The sequence below is a fragment of the Archocentrus centrarchus genome, chromosome 7 (assembly GCF_007364275.1).
Source record: "Archocentrus centrarchus isolate MPI-CPG fArcCen1 chromosome 7, fArcCen1, whole genome shotgun sequence".
Classification (NCBI taxonomy): domain Eukaryota; kingdom Metazoa; phylum Chordata; class Actinopteri; order Cichliformes; family Cichlidae; genus Archocentrus; species Archocentrus centrarchus.
Genome location: NC_044352.1, coordinates 37,510,824 through 37,527,664, shown reverse-complemented (window position 1 = coordinate 37,527,664; position 16,841 = coordinate 37,510,824). Strand labels below are relative to the sequence as shown.

General features: G+C 42.7%; 1 protein-coding gene across 1 annotated transcript in view; it reads right to left on the bottom strand.

Moving 5' to 3' along the window:
• LOC115783400 (voltage-gated potassium channel subunit beta-2-like) overlaps positions 1–16,841 on the bottom strand; it is a 123,487-nt gene that overhangs the window by 90,958 nt on the left and 15,688 nt on the right. The window contains exon 2 of the mRNA XM_030734208.1: positions 11,703–12,040. Within this exon, the coding sequence (XP_030590068.1) occupies positions 11,703–12,040 (338 nt within the window). The remainder of the gene's footprint in view (positions 1–11,702; positions 12,041–16,841) is intronic.

Genomic DNA, 16,841 nt, shown 5'->3' with positions numbered 1-16,841 from the left:
TGCTTTTATTGTTGTGGAGTTTTTGCTTCCTGCCACACCAATCAGGGGAATGGGCAACATCTGCTGGGGCATCTTTATAAAGAATGGAGGAACAAGTAGAGAAGAGGAAGCGGCAAGACAGAGCTGCAGAGAGGACAAACAAGAAATGGAGAGAAACAGGAAAAGAAAAGACTGAGGGAATGGAGTCAAACCAATGGGACAGAGGAGACCTGGCAGAGCTGACACACTCATGGCCATGGGGGAAGAGCAACAATGGACTTCGTAAATGTGGTAAAGGAAGGAAAAAAAACTGTATATTGCAGTGGCCATAGGTGTCATGATCCTGGGCCGGTGGCCCAGTATTTTGAGTTTTTGTGAAGTTCTGTTTTCTGGTTGTTCAGGATTTTTGGAATTTTAGTTTGTCTTTGTTTTCTGTTTTCCATGTTCTGGTTTTCCCTGTGCTCCTGTGTGTTGAAATCTTGGCCCTTTTGTGTTTAGGTTCCCTTTCCCTTAGCTCTGTGTGTCAGTCTCCTTGTGTTAAGTCTGCATGTATTTCGTTAGGTCACTTCCTGTTTTATTTTGACAATTTTGTTTTCCTTTCAATTCAATTCAATTTTATTTATATAGCGCCAAATCACAACAACCTGTCGCCTCAAGGCGCTTTGTATTGTGGGTAAAGACCCTACAATAATACAGAGAAAACCCAACAGTCAAAACGACCCCCTATGAGGATGTTTTCCTTGTGCTTTGTGTTTAGATTTACTTCCCCTGGTCTCGTTAGTGTATTTCGTTCACCTGTGTTCTCACCTGTTTCCTTTTCCCTCGTTATCCCTTTGTGTATTTAAGGTCTCTGTGTTGTTTAGTTCCTTGTCGCATCGTCAGTTAATCGTTAGTTTTTCCCCTGCTGTGTGTTTTTTGCCACGTTCATGTTTTTGCCACGTTCGTGTTTATGTTTATGCTACGTTCTAGTATTTTTTTGGATTAAAGCGTTAAGTTACTGTTAACTTGCTCATCTGAGTCCTGCACTGGGGTCCTCTGCCACGCTTGCCACAGCCCAAACCTGAAAATAGGGAATTTAAAAGTGAAATGTGTACACGAGGATTTGCTGGACTCCAAGCTTGCCTTGTTTTATTTTTATTTTTTTATTTTTAAATAATTGGCATGCTTTTGACCACTGGCTCCATTTACTGAGGAGCCAGAGTTTAATAATAACTAATAATTAAATGCAAAATGGTGTATAAATATATAGAACGTGAAAGGAGGTGAGTGAAGAAGAAACACTCATTATAGAAAGCCGACAGCAACGTGACTAAGGGAGGGTTCAAGGTTACCTGCTCCAACCCAGACTATAAGCTCTATCAAAAAGTCTCAGTCTCATCAAAAAGCCTGGTTAAATGAAGAAAAAAAAAATTTTAATTGCATTTTAGAGTCCCCAGAGTCAGCTAAACAGAGCTGTAGTGGGAGGCTCTGTTCATCCAAGTTGTTAATCTTGTACAAGAACAAATTAACAAATTCTGAGCCTGTGATTGAAGACTGCAAGCTGAGTTTAATAAAATGTTGGGAAAAATAGCGTGGATGTTGGCCATTTTGTATATGAGCACAATAATTTAAAAAAAAAAAAAAAAATCCTAAATTCAACTGGGGCCTATATAAAGAATGTAAAATAGAAGTAATGTGAGACAGGGTTATTATAGTTAACGAAAACGAACGAAATAACAAAAACTGAAATTGAAAAAACATTGTCGTTAACTGAAATAAATTAAAACTATAATTAAAAGGAAAAAACGATAACTAATTAAAACTGAATTGTGAGTTTACAAAACTAACTGAAATTATTAATAACCTGACTTTCATTTACTTTTTTTTTTTTTTTTTTTTTTAAACCTTGGGGATTGATATGAAATCATTTTTTCCGCTCTCCGAGTTTAAGCTGGGAGCACCATAGGACATCTGTGTGAGTGTGTGCACATGTGCGTGCGCTCACTGCGCTGGTCCGCAGAGTAATGGCTGCGGTCTGCTGAGACAGCGGCAGAGTCCCGTATGGAGGTTCTTTGAGTACAAGAGCACAGATAGAATCAAAGTCTTGTTGTGGATGATGAAAAATGTGTGGAACATTTCTCAGTCAGGAAAAACCAGCAACATCAAAGTCCAGCTGAGAAGCGCACAGGCTACAGAAACCGCTCTGATCCTACCAGGTAACCTGGCCTGCGCCTCTGGAGAAACGGGACTACTTGTCGGGTCCATGCAGCCCAGAACGTTGTGACTAAACTGTTCCGTCCTTGTGCGTTTCCGGCTACTTTATCAGTGAGAGAATAACAATCAGGAATAATAATCAAAGCATCAATATAAGGACTCACAACTGTCAGCAAATTCCTGGTAGGAGACTGCTGAAACTATCAGGATGAACGTGAAGGAATGAAGAAAGTGAAAAAAAACAGGGACAAATATGTTTGCAGCCAAAAAACTGAGCACAAAGAGCGAGGACCAAAAAAGAAGTCCCAGCCTGCACCGCATATAAAACACCTGCACACAAGGTAATTAATACACACAATCCAGCTACACAAGCATAAATGTGGACTCTTTGGCTCCAGTTGATCTTTCAGAGTTAACTTCAATAGTTACTTCCTCCAAACCAGCAACATGTTTATTAGATCCCATTCCTACTAGACTGTTCAAACAAGTCTTTCCATTTATTGATGCTTCTATCTTAAAAATGATCAATCAGTCTTTATTGGTTGGCTGTGTACCACAGGCCTTCAAGGTGGCTGTAATTAAAGCGCTACTTAAAAAGCCATCACTGACCCAGCTGTCTTAGCTAATTATAGGCCAATCTCCAACCTTCCTTTTCTCTCAAAGACTCTTGAAAGAGTAGTTGTAAAACAGCTCACTGATCATCTGCAGAGGAACGGTTTATTTGAAGAGTTTCAGTCAGGTTTCAGAATTCATCACAGTACAGAAACAGCATTAGTGAAGGTTACCAATGATCTTCTTAGAGCCTCTGACAGTGGACTCATCTCTGTTCTTGTCCTGTTGGACCTCAGTGCAGCTTTGATACTGTTGACCATAACATTTTATTACAGAGATTAGAGCATACTATAGGTATTAAAGGTACTGCACTGCAGTGGTTTGAATCATATTTATCATAATTATGGAGTTCCACAGGGTTCTGTGCTAGGACCAATTTTAGTTACATTATACACGCTTCCCTTGGGCAGTATTATTAGAAAGCATTGCAGACATTTTCATTGTTATGCAGATGATACTCAGCTTTATCTATCAATGAAGCCAGATGACACACATCAATTAGTTAAACTGCAGGAATGTCTTAAAGACCTAAAGGGACTGGATGACCTCTAATTTCCTGCTTCTAAATTCAGATCAAACTGAAGTTCTTGTGCTCGGCCCCACAAATCTTAGAAACACGGTGTCAAACCAGATACTTACTCTGGATGGCATCACCTTGGCCTCTAGTAAGAGCGAAATCTTGGAGTCATTTTTTAACAGGCAATGTCCTTCAATGGACAAATTATAAACAAAAACATAGACAAAGACATTTCTTGCATTTATGCAGTAAAATTAGAGAAAAGGGTCAGAGTTGTAGGGTTCAGGTGCATTGTGTGTTGGACAGTGGCCAAGGACGGAGGCCCTGGAGGACTGATCCCTGGCTATCATGACTGGCTTTTGGGACATGGAATGTAAATCCTCTGGTGGGGAAGGACACTGAGATAGTGCGTGAGGTTGAGAGATCCTGGCTAGATATAGTTGGGCTCACCTCAATGCATGGACTGGGCTTGTGACCCAGTCTTCTGGAGAGGGGCTGGACTCTGTTCCAGTCTGGAGTTGCCCTCGGTAAGAGGCAGCAAGCTGGGGCGGGTATTCTTGTATCCTCTTGCCTTGCTGCCTGTACGTCGGAGTTTTCACCGGTGGACGAGATAGTTGCTTCCCTGCGCCTTTGGGTCAGTGAATGGGCCCTTACTGCTTTTGCACAAAATGACAGTTCAGAGTGCCCATACTTATTGGAGTCACTGGGTGGGGTGCTCAAGTGTGCTTCATCCGGTGATGCCATCATCCTGCTGGGAGACTTCAATGTTCAAGTGGGCAAGCGAGCCCTGGAAGGGTGTAAGTGGGCAGGCCGTTCCTCCCAATCTGAACTGGAATGATGTTTTGTTATTGGAAATCTGTGCAAACCACAGTTTTTCCTTAAGAAACACCATGTTTGCACATAAGGATGTCCATAAGTGCATGTGGCACCAAGACACTCTAGGTTGCAGGTCAATGACCGATTTTGTAATTGCATCATTAGGTCTGTGGCTGTATGTTCTGGACACGCGGGTGAAGAGAGGAGCTGAGCTGTCAACTGATCACCACCTGGTGGTGAGTTGGATAAGGTGGCAGGGGGAGGATGCTGGACAGACCCTGTGCAGCGAAACGTGTTGTGAGGGTGTGCTGGGAACACCTGGCAGAGGCTCCAGTCTGCGAGATCTTCAACTCCCACCTCCGGCAGAACTCTGACAGCATTCCAAGGGAGGCTGAGGACATTGAGTCCTAATGGACTATCTTCCACACCTCCATTGTTGAAGCTGCTGCTAGAGCTGTGGCTGCAAGGTGGTTGGTGCCTGTCGTGGTGGTAATCCCCGAATCAGATGGTGGTCATCAGAGGTGAAGGGAGCCATCAAGCTGAAGGAGGAGTCCTGTTGGACTTTGTTAGCCTGTGGGACTCCAGAGGCAGCTGATGGGTACCAGCAGGCCAAGTGGAAGGTGGTGTCCGAAGGGAAAAACTCATGTGTGGGTGTGGGAGGAGCTCAGTGAGGCCATGGAAAAAAACTTTTGGATGGCCTCTAAGCGATTCTGGCAAACTCAGGAGGGGAAAGTGGTGCTCTATTCACATGGTCTATAGTGCGGGTGGGGCGCTGCTGGCTTCAACTGAGGCTATATTCAGGCAGTGGAAGGAATACTTCAAGGACCTCCTTAATCCCACTGACATGCCTTCAGTAGTGGAAGCAGAGTCTAGGGAGGAGGGGGATGGCTTGCCCATCATTGGGGGTGAGGTCACTGAGGAGGTTAAACAACTCCTTGGTGGCAGGGCCCCTGGGGTGGATAAGATTTACCCTGAGTTCCTGAAGGCTCTGGATGTTGTAGGGCTGTCTTGGTTGACATGCCACTGCAACATCACGTGGAAATTTGGGGCAGTGCAACTGGATTGGCAGACCGGGGTGGTGGCCCCATCTTCAAAAAGGGAGCACAGAGCGTGTGCTCCAACTATCGGGGATCACACTCCTCAGCTTCCCTTGTAAGGTCTATGCCAGGATGCTGGAAAGGAGCATCTGTCCACTAGCTGAACTTTGGATTCAAGAGGAACAATGCAGATTTCATCCTGGTTATGGAACACTGTACCAGCTCTTCATCCTTTTGAGGATATTCAAGTGTGCGTCAGTTTGCCCATCCAGTCTACATGTGTTTTATCGCCTTGGAGAAGGCATCTGACCGTGTCCCTCGGGGTCGCCTATGGGGGGTGCAGCAGGAGTATGGGGTGTCTGGCCTGTTGTTGTGGGCCACTCAGTCCCTGTACAACCACAGCAAGTGTTTGATCAGTATTGTCATGTTTAGCTGTGGCAGGCAGGCAAAGTTTGGACCCCAAATGCAGGACTCAAAATGTTGAACTGAACTTAATTGTGGTTTATTAAAAAGGATGATATATAATACAAACAATCTGGGCTCAACAGGCACCAGAACTAAAACTAAGGGAAACATGAAACAGAGAGACACACAGCAGGGGTCATTGATGACAATACAAGGAACAGAGAAAAACTGAGGGCTTAAATACACACACTAGGTAATCAGGGTAAGTGGAAACAGCAGGGAACAACAGGTGCAACAAATAAAACTAATAACACAGAGGAAGCAAAACTAAACACAAAGTACAAAGAACAAAGACTATCAAAGTAACACAGGAAACACACAGACACGGGACAGAGATGCAGACTTGTCACAACACCGGGAATAAAACTCAATACAAAAACACAGGAGGCCGGGGACATGACAGAAGGACAAAACAGATATAAGTACACAGACGCAGGGGAGACGGGAACGAAGGGAACTAGGAAATCAAAATTTAAACAATAACTAATAACAAGACAGAAACTAAGATGAATGATCAAAACCCAAACAAACTAGTAACATAATAGAACTCAGTGAAAACATAACCTACAGGAATAAAACACAAAATGCTGGGCACACAGCCCAGGACCATGACAAGTATTCCCAGCAATAAGTTGGACTCATTTGCTGTGGGTGTTGGACTTCGCCAGGGCTGCCCTTTGTCACAACACTGTTCATAATTTTTATGTACAGAATTTCTAGGTATAGCCAAGTGGCTTCCACCTTGGTGCCTCAGAATCTCATCTCTGCTTTTTTTGGATGATGCGGTCCTGTTGGTTCATCAGGTGGTGGCCTCCAGCTTGCAGTGCAACATTTGACAGCTGAGTGTGAAGCAGCTGGCTTGAGAATTAGTGCCTCTAATAGTATATTTCCACTGCTGAGTTGCCGGTGTTCATGCCGGTGCCGGTCTTGGTTTCCATGAACCAACAAAATGCATAAGAACGGCCCTGCACTTCCATCACTTTTTGTGAACTGATCCTTTATGTATGAGTGTGGGCAGGTCCTCATCTGGACACGGAAGCCGAAGCGCACAAACGTGGGAGAACACGCTCCCCTTTCTGTGCTGCAAATACGTTTTAGGGTCCAAACCAAACTACTGCAGCATCTGTGTGCAGCACAGAGGGAAACACAGACAGCGATTAGAGCAAGACGACAAGTACGCACTTTGTGTCCTTTTATCTGTGATACAAAGCAGCAAGTTCAGCCTTAGAGCCCAACCTAATTCACAGCCGTGAAAATTGCTTTTCTCATGTAATATAAACCATGCAGTGAAATAGTGGTAGAAAACTTTATGTTAAGAGTCACGCCCTTCTGCCGCTTTTGTCACACGTTCTCGGTTCCAGACCAGCTAGCTTGCGGTGCTGGAGTTGAACCCATTTTTCAGCCAAGCACTGAGCGTGTTCGTGGTGGAAAAAATGCTGAATGGTTCAAATATTGGCACCAGCACCTAGGGTCATGAGCTCTGGGCAGTGATTGAAAGGAGATCGCAAATACAAGCGGCAGAAATGAGCTTCTTCTGAAGGGTGGCTGGCCTCTCTTTTAGAGATAGGGTGAGGAGTGCAACAATTCGAATAGAATAGAACAGAACAGAATAGACGTTCAGCTGATCCGAAATGCTGCAGCTAGAGTACTGACAGGGACTAAAAAAAAAGAGCAGATTTCTCCCATATTGGCTTCTCTTCATTGGCTCCCTGTTAAATCTAGAATAGAATTTAAAATTCTTCTCCTCACGTACAAGGTCTTGAATAATCAGGCTCCATCTTATCTCAAAGACCTCATAGTACCATATCACCCCAACAGAGCACTTCACTCTCAGACTGCTGGCTTACTTGTGGTTCCTAGGATACTTAAGAGTAGAATGGGAGGCAGAGCCTTCAGCTTTCAGGCCCCTCTTCTGTGGAACCAGCTCCCAGCTTGGAATCAGGAGACAGACACCCTCTCTATTTTTAAGATTAGGCTTTCCTTTATGATCAAGCTTATAGTTAGGGCTGGATCAGGTGACCCTGAACCCTCCCTTAGTTATGCTGCTATAGGCCTAGTCTGCTGGGGGGTTCAGATAATGCACTGTTTCTTTTCATTCACCTTATTTACTTTGTTTATATGCAGAGTGGAGTTTATACTCCACTCTGCATTTAATCGTTACTTGTTATTAATCTCTGTCTCTCTTCCACAGCATGTCTTTTCTCTCCCTCAGCCCCCCCTCAGCAGATGACCCCCCCTCCCTGAGCCTGGTTCTGCTGGAGGTTTCTTCCTGTTAAAGGGAGTTTTTCCTTCCCACTGTCACCAAGTGCTGCTCATAGGGGGTCATTTTGACTGTTGGGTTTTCTCTGTATTATTGTAGGGTCTTTACGTACAATACAAAGCGCCTTGAGGCGACTGTTTGTTGTGATTTGGTGCTATATAAATAAAATAGAATAGAATAGAATAGAATGCCTTTATTGTCATTATACAGTATGTACAATGAGATTGGAGGGCCACTCCTGTTCAGTGCGATGCAATAGAAAATCAACTTTCTAAAATAAAAACATAATAATCTACTATAATCTAAAAATATACAGAAAAGAAAACAGTATGTGTAAAAGCCAGTTGAGGTGGTTCAAGCATCTGACTAGGATTTAGTGAGGTGTTCTGGGCATGTCCTAGTGGGAGGAGGCCCCTGTGCAGACCCAGGACATGCTGAAGAGATTATATCTCTCAGCTGGCCTGGGAATGCCTTGGGGTCCCTCCGGATGAGCTGGAGGAGGTGGCTGGGAGACGGAGGTGGGTTTCTCTGCTTAGGCTGCTGCCCCCGCGACCTGGCCCCGGATAAGCGGAAGAAGATGAATGGATGGGTTAGTGTCTAACCCTTTTCTCTAGACTAACAAACTGTCTCAGAGTGATGCTGAAAAGCTCATTCAGGGATTTATTACATCTAGGCTGGATTGTTCTAATTTATTGTCAGGTTGTCCTAAAACTCCCCAGACAGCCTTCAGCTGATCCAAAATGCTGCAGCTAGAGTACTGACAGGGACTAGAAAGAGAGAGCAGATTTCTCCCATATTGGCTTCTCTTCATTGGCTCCCTGTTAAATCTAGAATAGAATTTAAAATCCTTCTCCTCACATACAAGGTCTTGAATAATCAGGCACCATCTTATCTCAAAGACCTCATAGTACCATTTTCAATTAAATTCAGTTTTATTTATATAGCGCCAAATCACAACAAACAGTTGCCTCAAGGTGCTTTGTATTGTGGGTAAAGACCCTACAATAATACAGAGAAAACCCAACAGTCAAAACGACCCCTATGAGCAGCACTTGGTGACAGTGGGAAGGAAAAACTCCCTTTAACAGGAAGAAACCTCCATCAGAACCAGGCTCAGGGAGGGGGGGTCATCTGCTGATGGGGAGAGAGAGCCAGAGATTAATAATAACTAATTGGTGTATGAACACTCCCCTCACCGCACAACGTAATTGTATTGAAACAATTTTTCATTATACAATTAATGGGGGTGGGAGGTGTGGTCTGGCTGATGAATACTATACCTGTTTTTAGAGAATGAATGGTTGACATGGTCTCTTAATCATACATTAATCTAAATACATTTTGCTGTTTAGAAACATCCAAAGAGCCCCATATTTATCTTTTTATATAAATGACACCCACCACCCCTATTTTCTTACTTTTCTCAGTGTGGTTAGGTGTATCAGTCTACCAACAGCATGAACAGACCAAACAAGACTGCAGTATGGCACATACTAGTATGTAAAATTGTAATTAACTTTACTGTTTACCCTTACAGAGCTAACATAAGAGACTACTGTCCTCATATTGGTTTTTAATCCCATAAAGCCTGATTCATGAAATAATTGCCAGGTAATTTAATTTTTTTGAAAATGGAATTTGACAAAGGTGGGTGCTGTTCAGTTTAGGTCAAAATGTTGAATGTGGTGAGTGTTTTTTGTTTTGGTGTTTACCTAAGCAGACAATTTGTCTTACTGGTGGATTGAGGAGCTTTTGTTGTGTTAACATTTATTGTGGTGGTGAAAGCAAGTAGCGCTTTATGCTTAGGATCACATCCAGTTCATTCTGGTGGTAACTGCATAGTCAGACTTCCTGGGCTTTAGTAAAGACTAGCCTGGATTAGTGTATATATAATCTATGTTAGACTAAGTTGGGAAAACTCCAGTGTGTTTTGGGTTTCCTTGGCTGATTTTGAAAGTTTGGATGTGTGTTTTTGTATGTTTGAGTGTCTTTCAGGTTTGAGGAATTGGTCTGCTGAAAAACAGACTTTGCTACTACAGTGCATGTTTACTGGTAAAGCATAGTGTCAAGAATTTGCTTCCAAAGATGCTGCTGACAGGAAGAGGACAGATTTGGAGTTTTGTTAAAAATAAGAATGTCGCACATTTTGGAAGGATGATCCCAGCTAGACTTGCAATTAGTGTCAGCGGTAGGGTCATTGGAAAAATGATTGCCCCTCTCTGAAGCATATAAGAGTGCTTTACCTCCTGAATCTGCTGGATTAACTGTTTCAGTTAGCACTTCTAAGGCAAGCGTATCCAAGGTAGTGTCTCCTTTTCAAATGCAGACTAAAACATTGGCTGCAGATGAAATAGTTTCAGGTTATGCTCCATTTCTATCTGATGGCTTCTGTCTCTAGTTGACAGGAAGGATGGTTTTCCTTAAGATTTTTAGAGAGTCAGGAGTTCTAAAATACTTTTGTTAGGGAGTCAGTTTTGCCTTTTTCGCCACAGTCAAATACTGGGAGCTGTATTCCTATTAGAGAAATAAATTTAAATACCTTTTTTTTTTTTTTATTTACCTGTTCATGAAGTTTATTTGTTTTGCGATTTGGTGCAGGGAACTGTAGAAGGAGGGGTGTGTCCAGAGCTGCCTTTGAAGGGTGTTGATGTCATTCTTGGTAATGATTTAGCTCTGGGTGTATTTGGCCTGTTACAGCAGATGGAACATCAAAGCAATCCTCCTGTAGAGCCACATGAATTTGATCCTACAGACAGAGCAGGGTGTCTTCTGCATGTGCAGTAATGTGTGCCATGAAGATACTATCTACTGTGGATTGGGGGGGCAGAGGTTGGTTCAGGGAAAGGAGGCATTCTATGTCCTTTGTAATTTAGTGAAGGAACAGCAAGCTGATCCTTCCTTGAAGGAACTGTTTGATCACGCTGTGAGACCTTTTGAAGTTGGACAAGATCATCCAGCATTTTCTTACCATTGGCTACTCCTGAGTAGATGGACTCCTCATACAAGGAATCTACCTGATGCTTCAGTGGAGCAAGTTGTGTTGCCTGTTAAATACTGGCAGTTTGTGAGTCTGTAATCAGTGCAGCCCATGATGTTGCTGAGCACATGGGTACAGTTTTCTTTCCTGGGTTCGACTACTCTTAAATTGCTTCCTAAGGTAACAAGGTTGCTGAGTCTTGGGTGTATCATGTGGGAAACATGTAAGGAGAGCCTGGTATGTAGCTTTATGGGACTTGAGAGCTCTAGGTAAGTCAGCTTAGTGGACTGTTGTCTGCCATTGTAACGGTATTACTTAACTAAATAGGTTAAAGTAGCTGTGAATTTGTAAGCAACTTGTGGCCAAACTTATAAATAGAGGTATATTTTTCAGATCTCATGGGAATCCTTCCCCTTATGGGGGGGGGGGGGGGGGGGGGGGGGGGGTGATGACACCATGTGAGTTCAGAGCTGCTTCCTGATTGGAGAGGTCATGAGGTGAATGGGTTGCAGCTGTGCTGGCTGATTGCTCTCTGTATTTACGCTGACAGCATCAGTCTTGAGGGGCTCTCCTTGGGGTTTTAGTTCTATGGATTATATTGTATTGCACATTGCACACACTACTGACATATTTTTGGTTATGTTAGTTCCTTTAAGTTGAATAAACATTTTTTGTTACTATCACATGTGGCCTCCTCCAGTTTTGTCCTTCCCTTGAGCTAGGCTGTGACAGCATATGTCAAATGAACTGCTGATGTAGAAGTCTCAAGAACTCCCAAAAAACGTCACTTGGCAGTTAAGGATAAATTATCTGTAACTGAGTGGTTCTAGGTTGATAGCAGCTTACCTGTAAATCATGCCTGTGGTGTAAGACATACTATCCCTAAGTGAAACGTGGTTCATCCTAAGGAAGTCCTCAAGATTTTTGAGCTGAGCAGCTGCACGAACCTCTCTCAGGCGCTGATATTCTGCTAAATGCCGACTGCGCTGCTGCCTTTCTTCCTGCTCCAGCGCTTGCTCTGACAACAAACAACTCAGGCCACTGTGCACACTTTCACTCATGGATGACAGGGACAGCATCTTGCCAGACACTCCACTTCCACTGCTGATGCTACCACTTCGATAAATTCCACTACTGTCTCGACCCCCAGGTGGCACCCCTCCACTGGTTCCAGGTTTGGGTATCTAGAAATTGAGAATATTTTCACAATCAAACAAGAGTGTGATAGGCCCATGACAGTAAATACAAATCATAGCACACCCACTCCAACATGCATATCACCTTGTAATACAATCACAGCTGTATTTCCTGGTCTGTGCTTAGTCTGTTGCCTTCATTATTCAAGTGCTAACACTGAATAATTCATGGGTGAGTGAGGGATTGTAGATGAAGGTCTGCTGTGTGTTTCTGTGAGTTCTATTTCTGGCAAAAGAAGAAAAAAATCCTGTGTCAGTCAGTTTAGCTGTGATAGCAGAGGGGGTGGCCTTTATGTTGCTGAATCGTTTGCATTATTGTGCTCTGGTGATACACAACCCCTGGAAACACTGTGGAATAATCTGGAGGATGTTCATTCAGCTTTTTTTTTTAAGCAAATAAACTAATCACAGGTATAACACATTTTTATAGCTTAATATTCTGGCTTTGTGAACCATATCTGAGAACAATTAAGTTAAATGTTTTATGTTGTTTTTGTGGATCAAGTTAAGGAAAAATTGTAAGGAAAACAATATAGAATTGCAAATTAGTATTTTTTTTTTAATAACTGAATTATGTTGACCATTTATTTTCCATTTCCACCATAAATTTTCACATCAGATTGAGGTCCAAACTGTTTGTGTTTATTGTTTAATTCACTTGTATTTATAAGTTTTGTTAATCTTATGCTTTGTGTGGTTTCCTTATGGTTTGCCTTCTCACCTTTATATCAAAGTCAGCACAGAAGAAGCCTTTTGGACGAGAGGTGAAACATCAGAAACTACTATGACCTGGATGACGGAGAACCTTCACAGATATATTTTCTGTTATTTGCTACTCTTGAGTTTAGGCTGGACTCTAGTTTGTTTCCTTTTCTGTTTCCATTCCTTTCATTTTTCTGTCTCTTCTCTGTTTGGCCTTTCAGCAATTCCTCATCGGGTTTCATGTGGAGCCTTCATGTGTAGTCACCTGGCATCATGTCCAGTCTTTCTTCTTAGCTGTGTCCAAATTCAGGGGCCGCATCCTTCGAAGGCCACATTTGTATGCCGATTACGTCACAGCGAGGCGACGAAGGCTGTCCAAATGCGTCCTTCTTTTCTCGAATCTGAAGGATGGGTCCGGTGTATCCTTCGTGGCCTACCATATCCCATGATTCATTGCGCATCAAAACTCAAACACAAACATGGCGGAGGATAGCGGCAAAGAGTTTGAAAAATGACTGTTTCTGTGACACAAAATAAACTTTTAAGATGTTTTCAGGCGAGAATGTAAATGTGTAAACCTCAAATATCAGCTCATTTTATCAAGATATCGCTTAACTGCAAAAAGTGCTCCGCTGTTTTCGGAGCTGTCCATTGCCGCTGCTCTACCAGCAGCTCGCCTGGCTAGCTGTCAGCTGACCGGGCTATCAAGGCTCGCTTTAGCCGGGGAGAATGTCCGACTGCCAGCACAGCACATCCTTTTCAAACCCCCGCTGGCTTTCGCCGCTGAGTGGAAGTTTATATCTCACTCAGATGATCTCTAACGGCTGTTTCGTTTGTTTCAGCGTTTCATTTGTTCCTCAGCAAATCGGTTTGCCTGAAATTAAAGTTAAGCATCATAACTGGATAGTTTTATTCAACATTAATGTCTCACTTAATATAGCTGGATATTAATCATTCACTCAGCTGTATTCCTTGATGTTGAAATGTGTTATTCTTGTTTTAACAGCTTATTTTGAATTAAAGACTTAAAATTAAACCACAAAAAGGAGCAAAAGTTTGTTCTCTGTTTAACCAGCTGCTTTTACACAGCTGTGCTTCACACTGTCATGGTTGCTAGGCGACATGAGGTACTGAGGTGAGGGCAGGTGACGCTGATATGAAGGCTATACCTCACAGCCGCTCACTTCCAGCCTTTGGGCTGCGAACGACCCGGTCTACGTAGGCCGGGTCATTTGAAGGATGCGGCCCCTGAATTTGGACACAGCTCTCGTCTGTTTGACTTCTGTAGTTATTTCCTATCTTTACTTTGTAGAGTTCAGTTCTACTTTATGCTGTTCCTGTTACAACGCACAGTGGTGTTTTGTGCAACTCAATCTGTGTAGCTTGATTAATTAGAAATCTTTAGATGACTTATTAATTTGAATGATGTTAAAAAGTTTAAGTTTTATGAACTTTTCAGAAATATCAATGAATTTCTATGGAAGGTTTTTAGAGTGAAGAATTTGAGCTTTTTTTGCTTTTCAATTTTTTTCCCTCTCCTTTAGCTCAATTTATTCCCACAGCTTTTGGTCTACCAAAACACTTTATACTTCAAATTGCAGCTATGATTGTGCTCTGTCAGGAAATGACCTTTCCATAACACAGACATTTACAGAATTTAAACTAGGAGCCTGAGAGGGTCAGGTGTATCCTCCTTATCTGCCCTTTACTCCAAGGTTAACTTTTCTCCTCTCTTTGGAGCAAAAACCAAAAACAGAGGCACTTTTAAAACTGTCATTGCTTGATCAATTTTAGTGGTATAGACTTAAAAAAACACGTTCTGCTTCAGTGAGGTCTCCTTCTGCAGATAGTGTAAAAATCTCGTCACTGGGACCTACAGTTTTTGTGTAGCAAGCTGTTGTCTGTGCGTAGGTCAGCAAGATTTTCTACTGTTTCTCACTCATTTTGGAGGGAAAGACACAGCTTGAAGCAGCTTGTTTCTGACTGGTTGATTCAAATTCAGATGCATGAGGCAGCTGGTTCAAATGTGGGCGGTTAGTAAATGTTGATGAAGGTCTTCTCCATTTATTTAAGTTCTTCATTTTGATGTGCTTCAGCTCCAAGATTAGCTGTTTCTCTATTTAAAAAAAAAAAAAAAAAAAAAAAAAGCAGTTTCAGCAAATAAAGTTCAATTTAAGTATTTTCTTGAGAATTTGAGCTGCTTTTTAAATTTTTCTTACAAATGTTTTTCCTTTCAGCTGGTTAAGCTGGGTCAGCACATTAAGTTTTCAATATTTTAAGCATTTTTAGGCATTTTAGGTCAAATCTTTCAGCATTCAGGTTGTATTTTCATAAAGAAATGGATTTTTCTAGTTTAATAGTGCAATCTTCAAGTGCTTTTTCCAAAGCCCACTCTCTGCTGAATCATCTGTAAATTATATACATTTTATACAACATAACCTTTGACTGGTACTGTACATATGGTAAATGGACTAGTTCATATATAGCACTTTTCTACTCTATCTGAGCACTTAACATGCTTATACAACACGTTTACATTCACACAAGCACTTCCATATGTAACTAAGCTAAGTGCTTTCTGTCTAACATTCACACTCCAATGCTTGTGAAGTAGAGCAACTTGGGATTCAGTATTGCCCAAGAATACTTTGGCATTTAGCCAGTGCAGTGAGGAATCGAACTGCCAACCATCCGAATAATAGGTGACCCGCTCTACCTCCTGAGCCACAGCCACACATAGTATTCACTTATTGTGCCTTTAGTGCTTCACTAGCTTATTTTAGCTAATAGCTTAGCTCTTAGCTGAGTAACTAACAGCATGGCTTCTACACCTGTGCCTCCCTAACTTTTTTGCCCAATTTGTCAAATATTTAGCTACTCCTTAGCTGTTATTATTTAATAATAATAATAATGATACTTGTAATTATTGTAGGGTCTTTACCTTACAATATAATGCACCTTGAGGCGACTGTTTGCTGTGAGTAGGCGCTATATAAATAAAACTGAGCAGAGGGGAAACCAGGCTGACCGGGTGACAGTGAGGAGGAAGTGTAGCCCTAAACAGAAGCCCCCGGTGCAACACCTGTCATGGTCCTGTGTGTTCTTTGAGTTCCTGCTTTCATGGTGTTTCTATATTTGCTCATCATTTCGATTTTTAGATTGTTATAGTTTTCTGAATTCTGTTATTTATATTGGATTCCTGTTTCCCGTTGTTCCTGTCTTACCCGCATCTAGTTGATCTAGTGTCTGTTTTGTCCCTCTGTGTCATGTCCCTCGCCTCGTGTGTTTTTGTATTTAGATCTGCATTTCTGTCCCTTGTCTACCTGTTTCCTGTTTTACTTTCATATTCTTAGTCTTGGCTGCCTTGTATTTACTCTACTTCCTAGTCTTCCATCCATCCATCCATTTTGTTCCGCTTAGTCATGGTTGGGTTCTGGGGGCAGCAGCCTAAGCAGAGAAGCCCAGACCTCCCTCCCCCCAACCACCTCCTGCAGCTCATCTTGGCGAATCCCAAGGCATTCACTCAAGAGGTGCCCAGGAGGCATCCTAGTCAGATGCCTGAAACACCTAAACTGGCTCCTTTCGATGTGGAGGAGCAGCAACTCTACTTTGAGCCCCTCCCAAATGGCAGCACTCCTCACCCTATCTCTAAGGGAGAGACCAGCCACCCTTTGGAGGAAGCTCATTTCTGCCACTTGTATTCGTGATCTTATTCTTTCGGTCACTGCCCAAAGCTCGTGACCATAGGTGAGAGTAGGGACACAGATTGATCGGGAAATCAACAACTTTGCTTTTACACTCACCACGACAGACCAGTGCAGTGTCCGCATCACTGCGGACACTGATCTGTCTGTCAATCTTCCATTCCCTTCTGCTGTCACTTGTGAACAAGACCCTGAGATACTTGAACTCCTCCACCTGGGCCAGTAAGTAGACACTCTACCCTTTTCCGGCTGAGGACCATGGCCTCAGACATAGATGTGCTAATTCTCATGCCATCCGCTTCACACTGACCTGCAAACCATTCCACTGCAAGCTGGAGGCCACCACCTAATGAAGCCAACAGGACCGCATCATCCACAAAGAG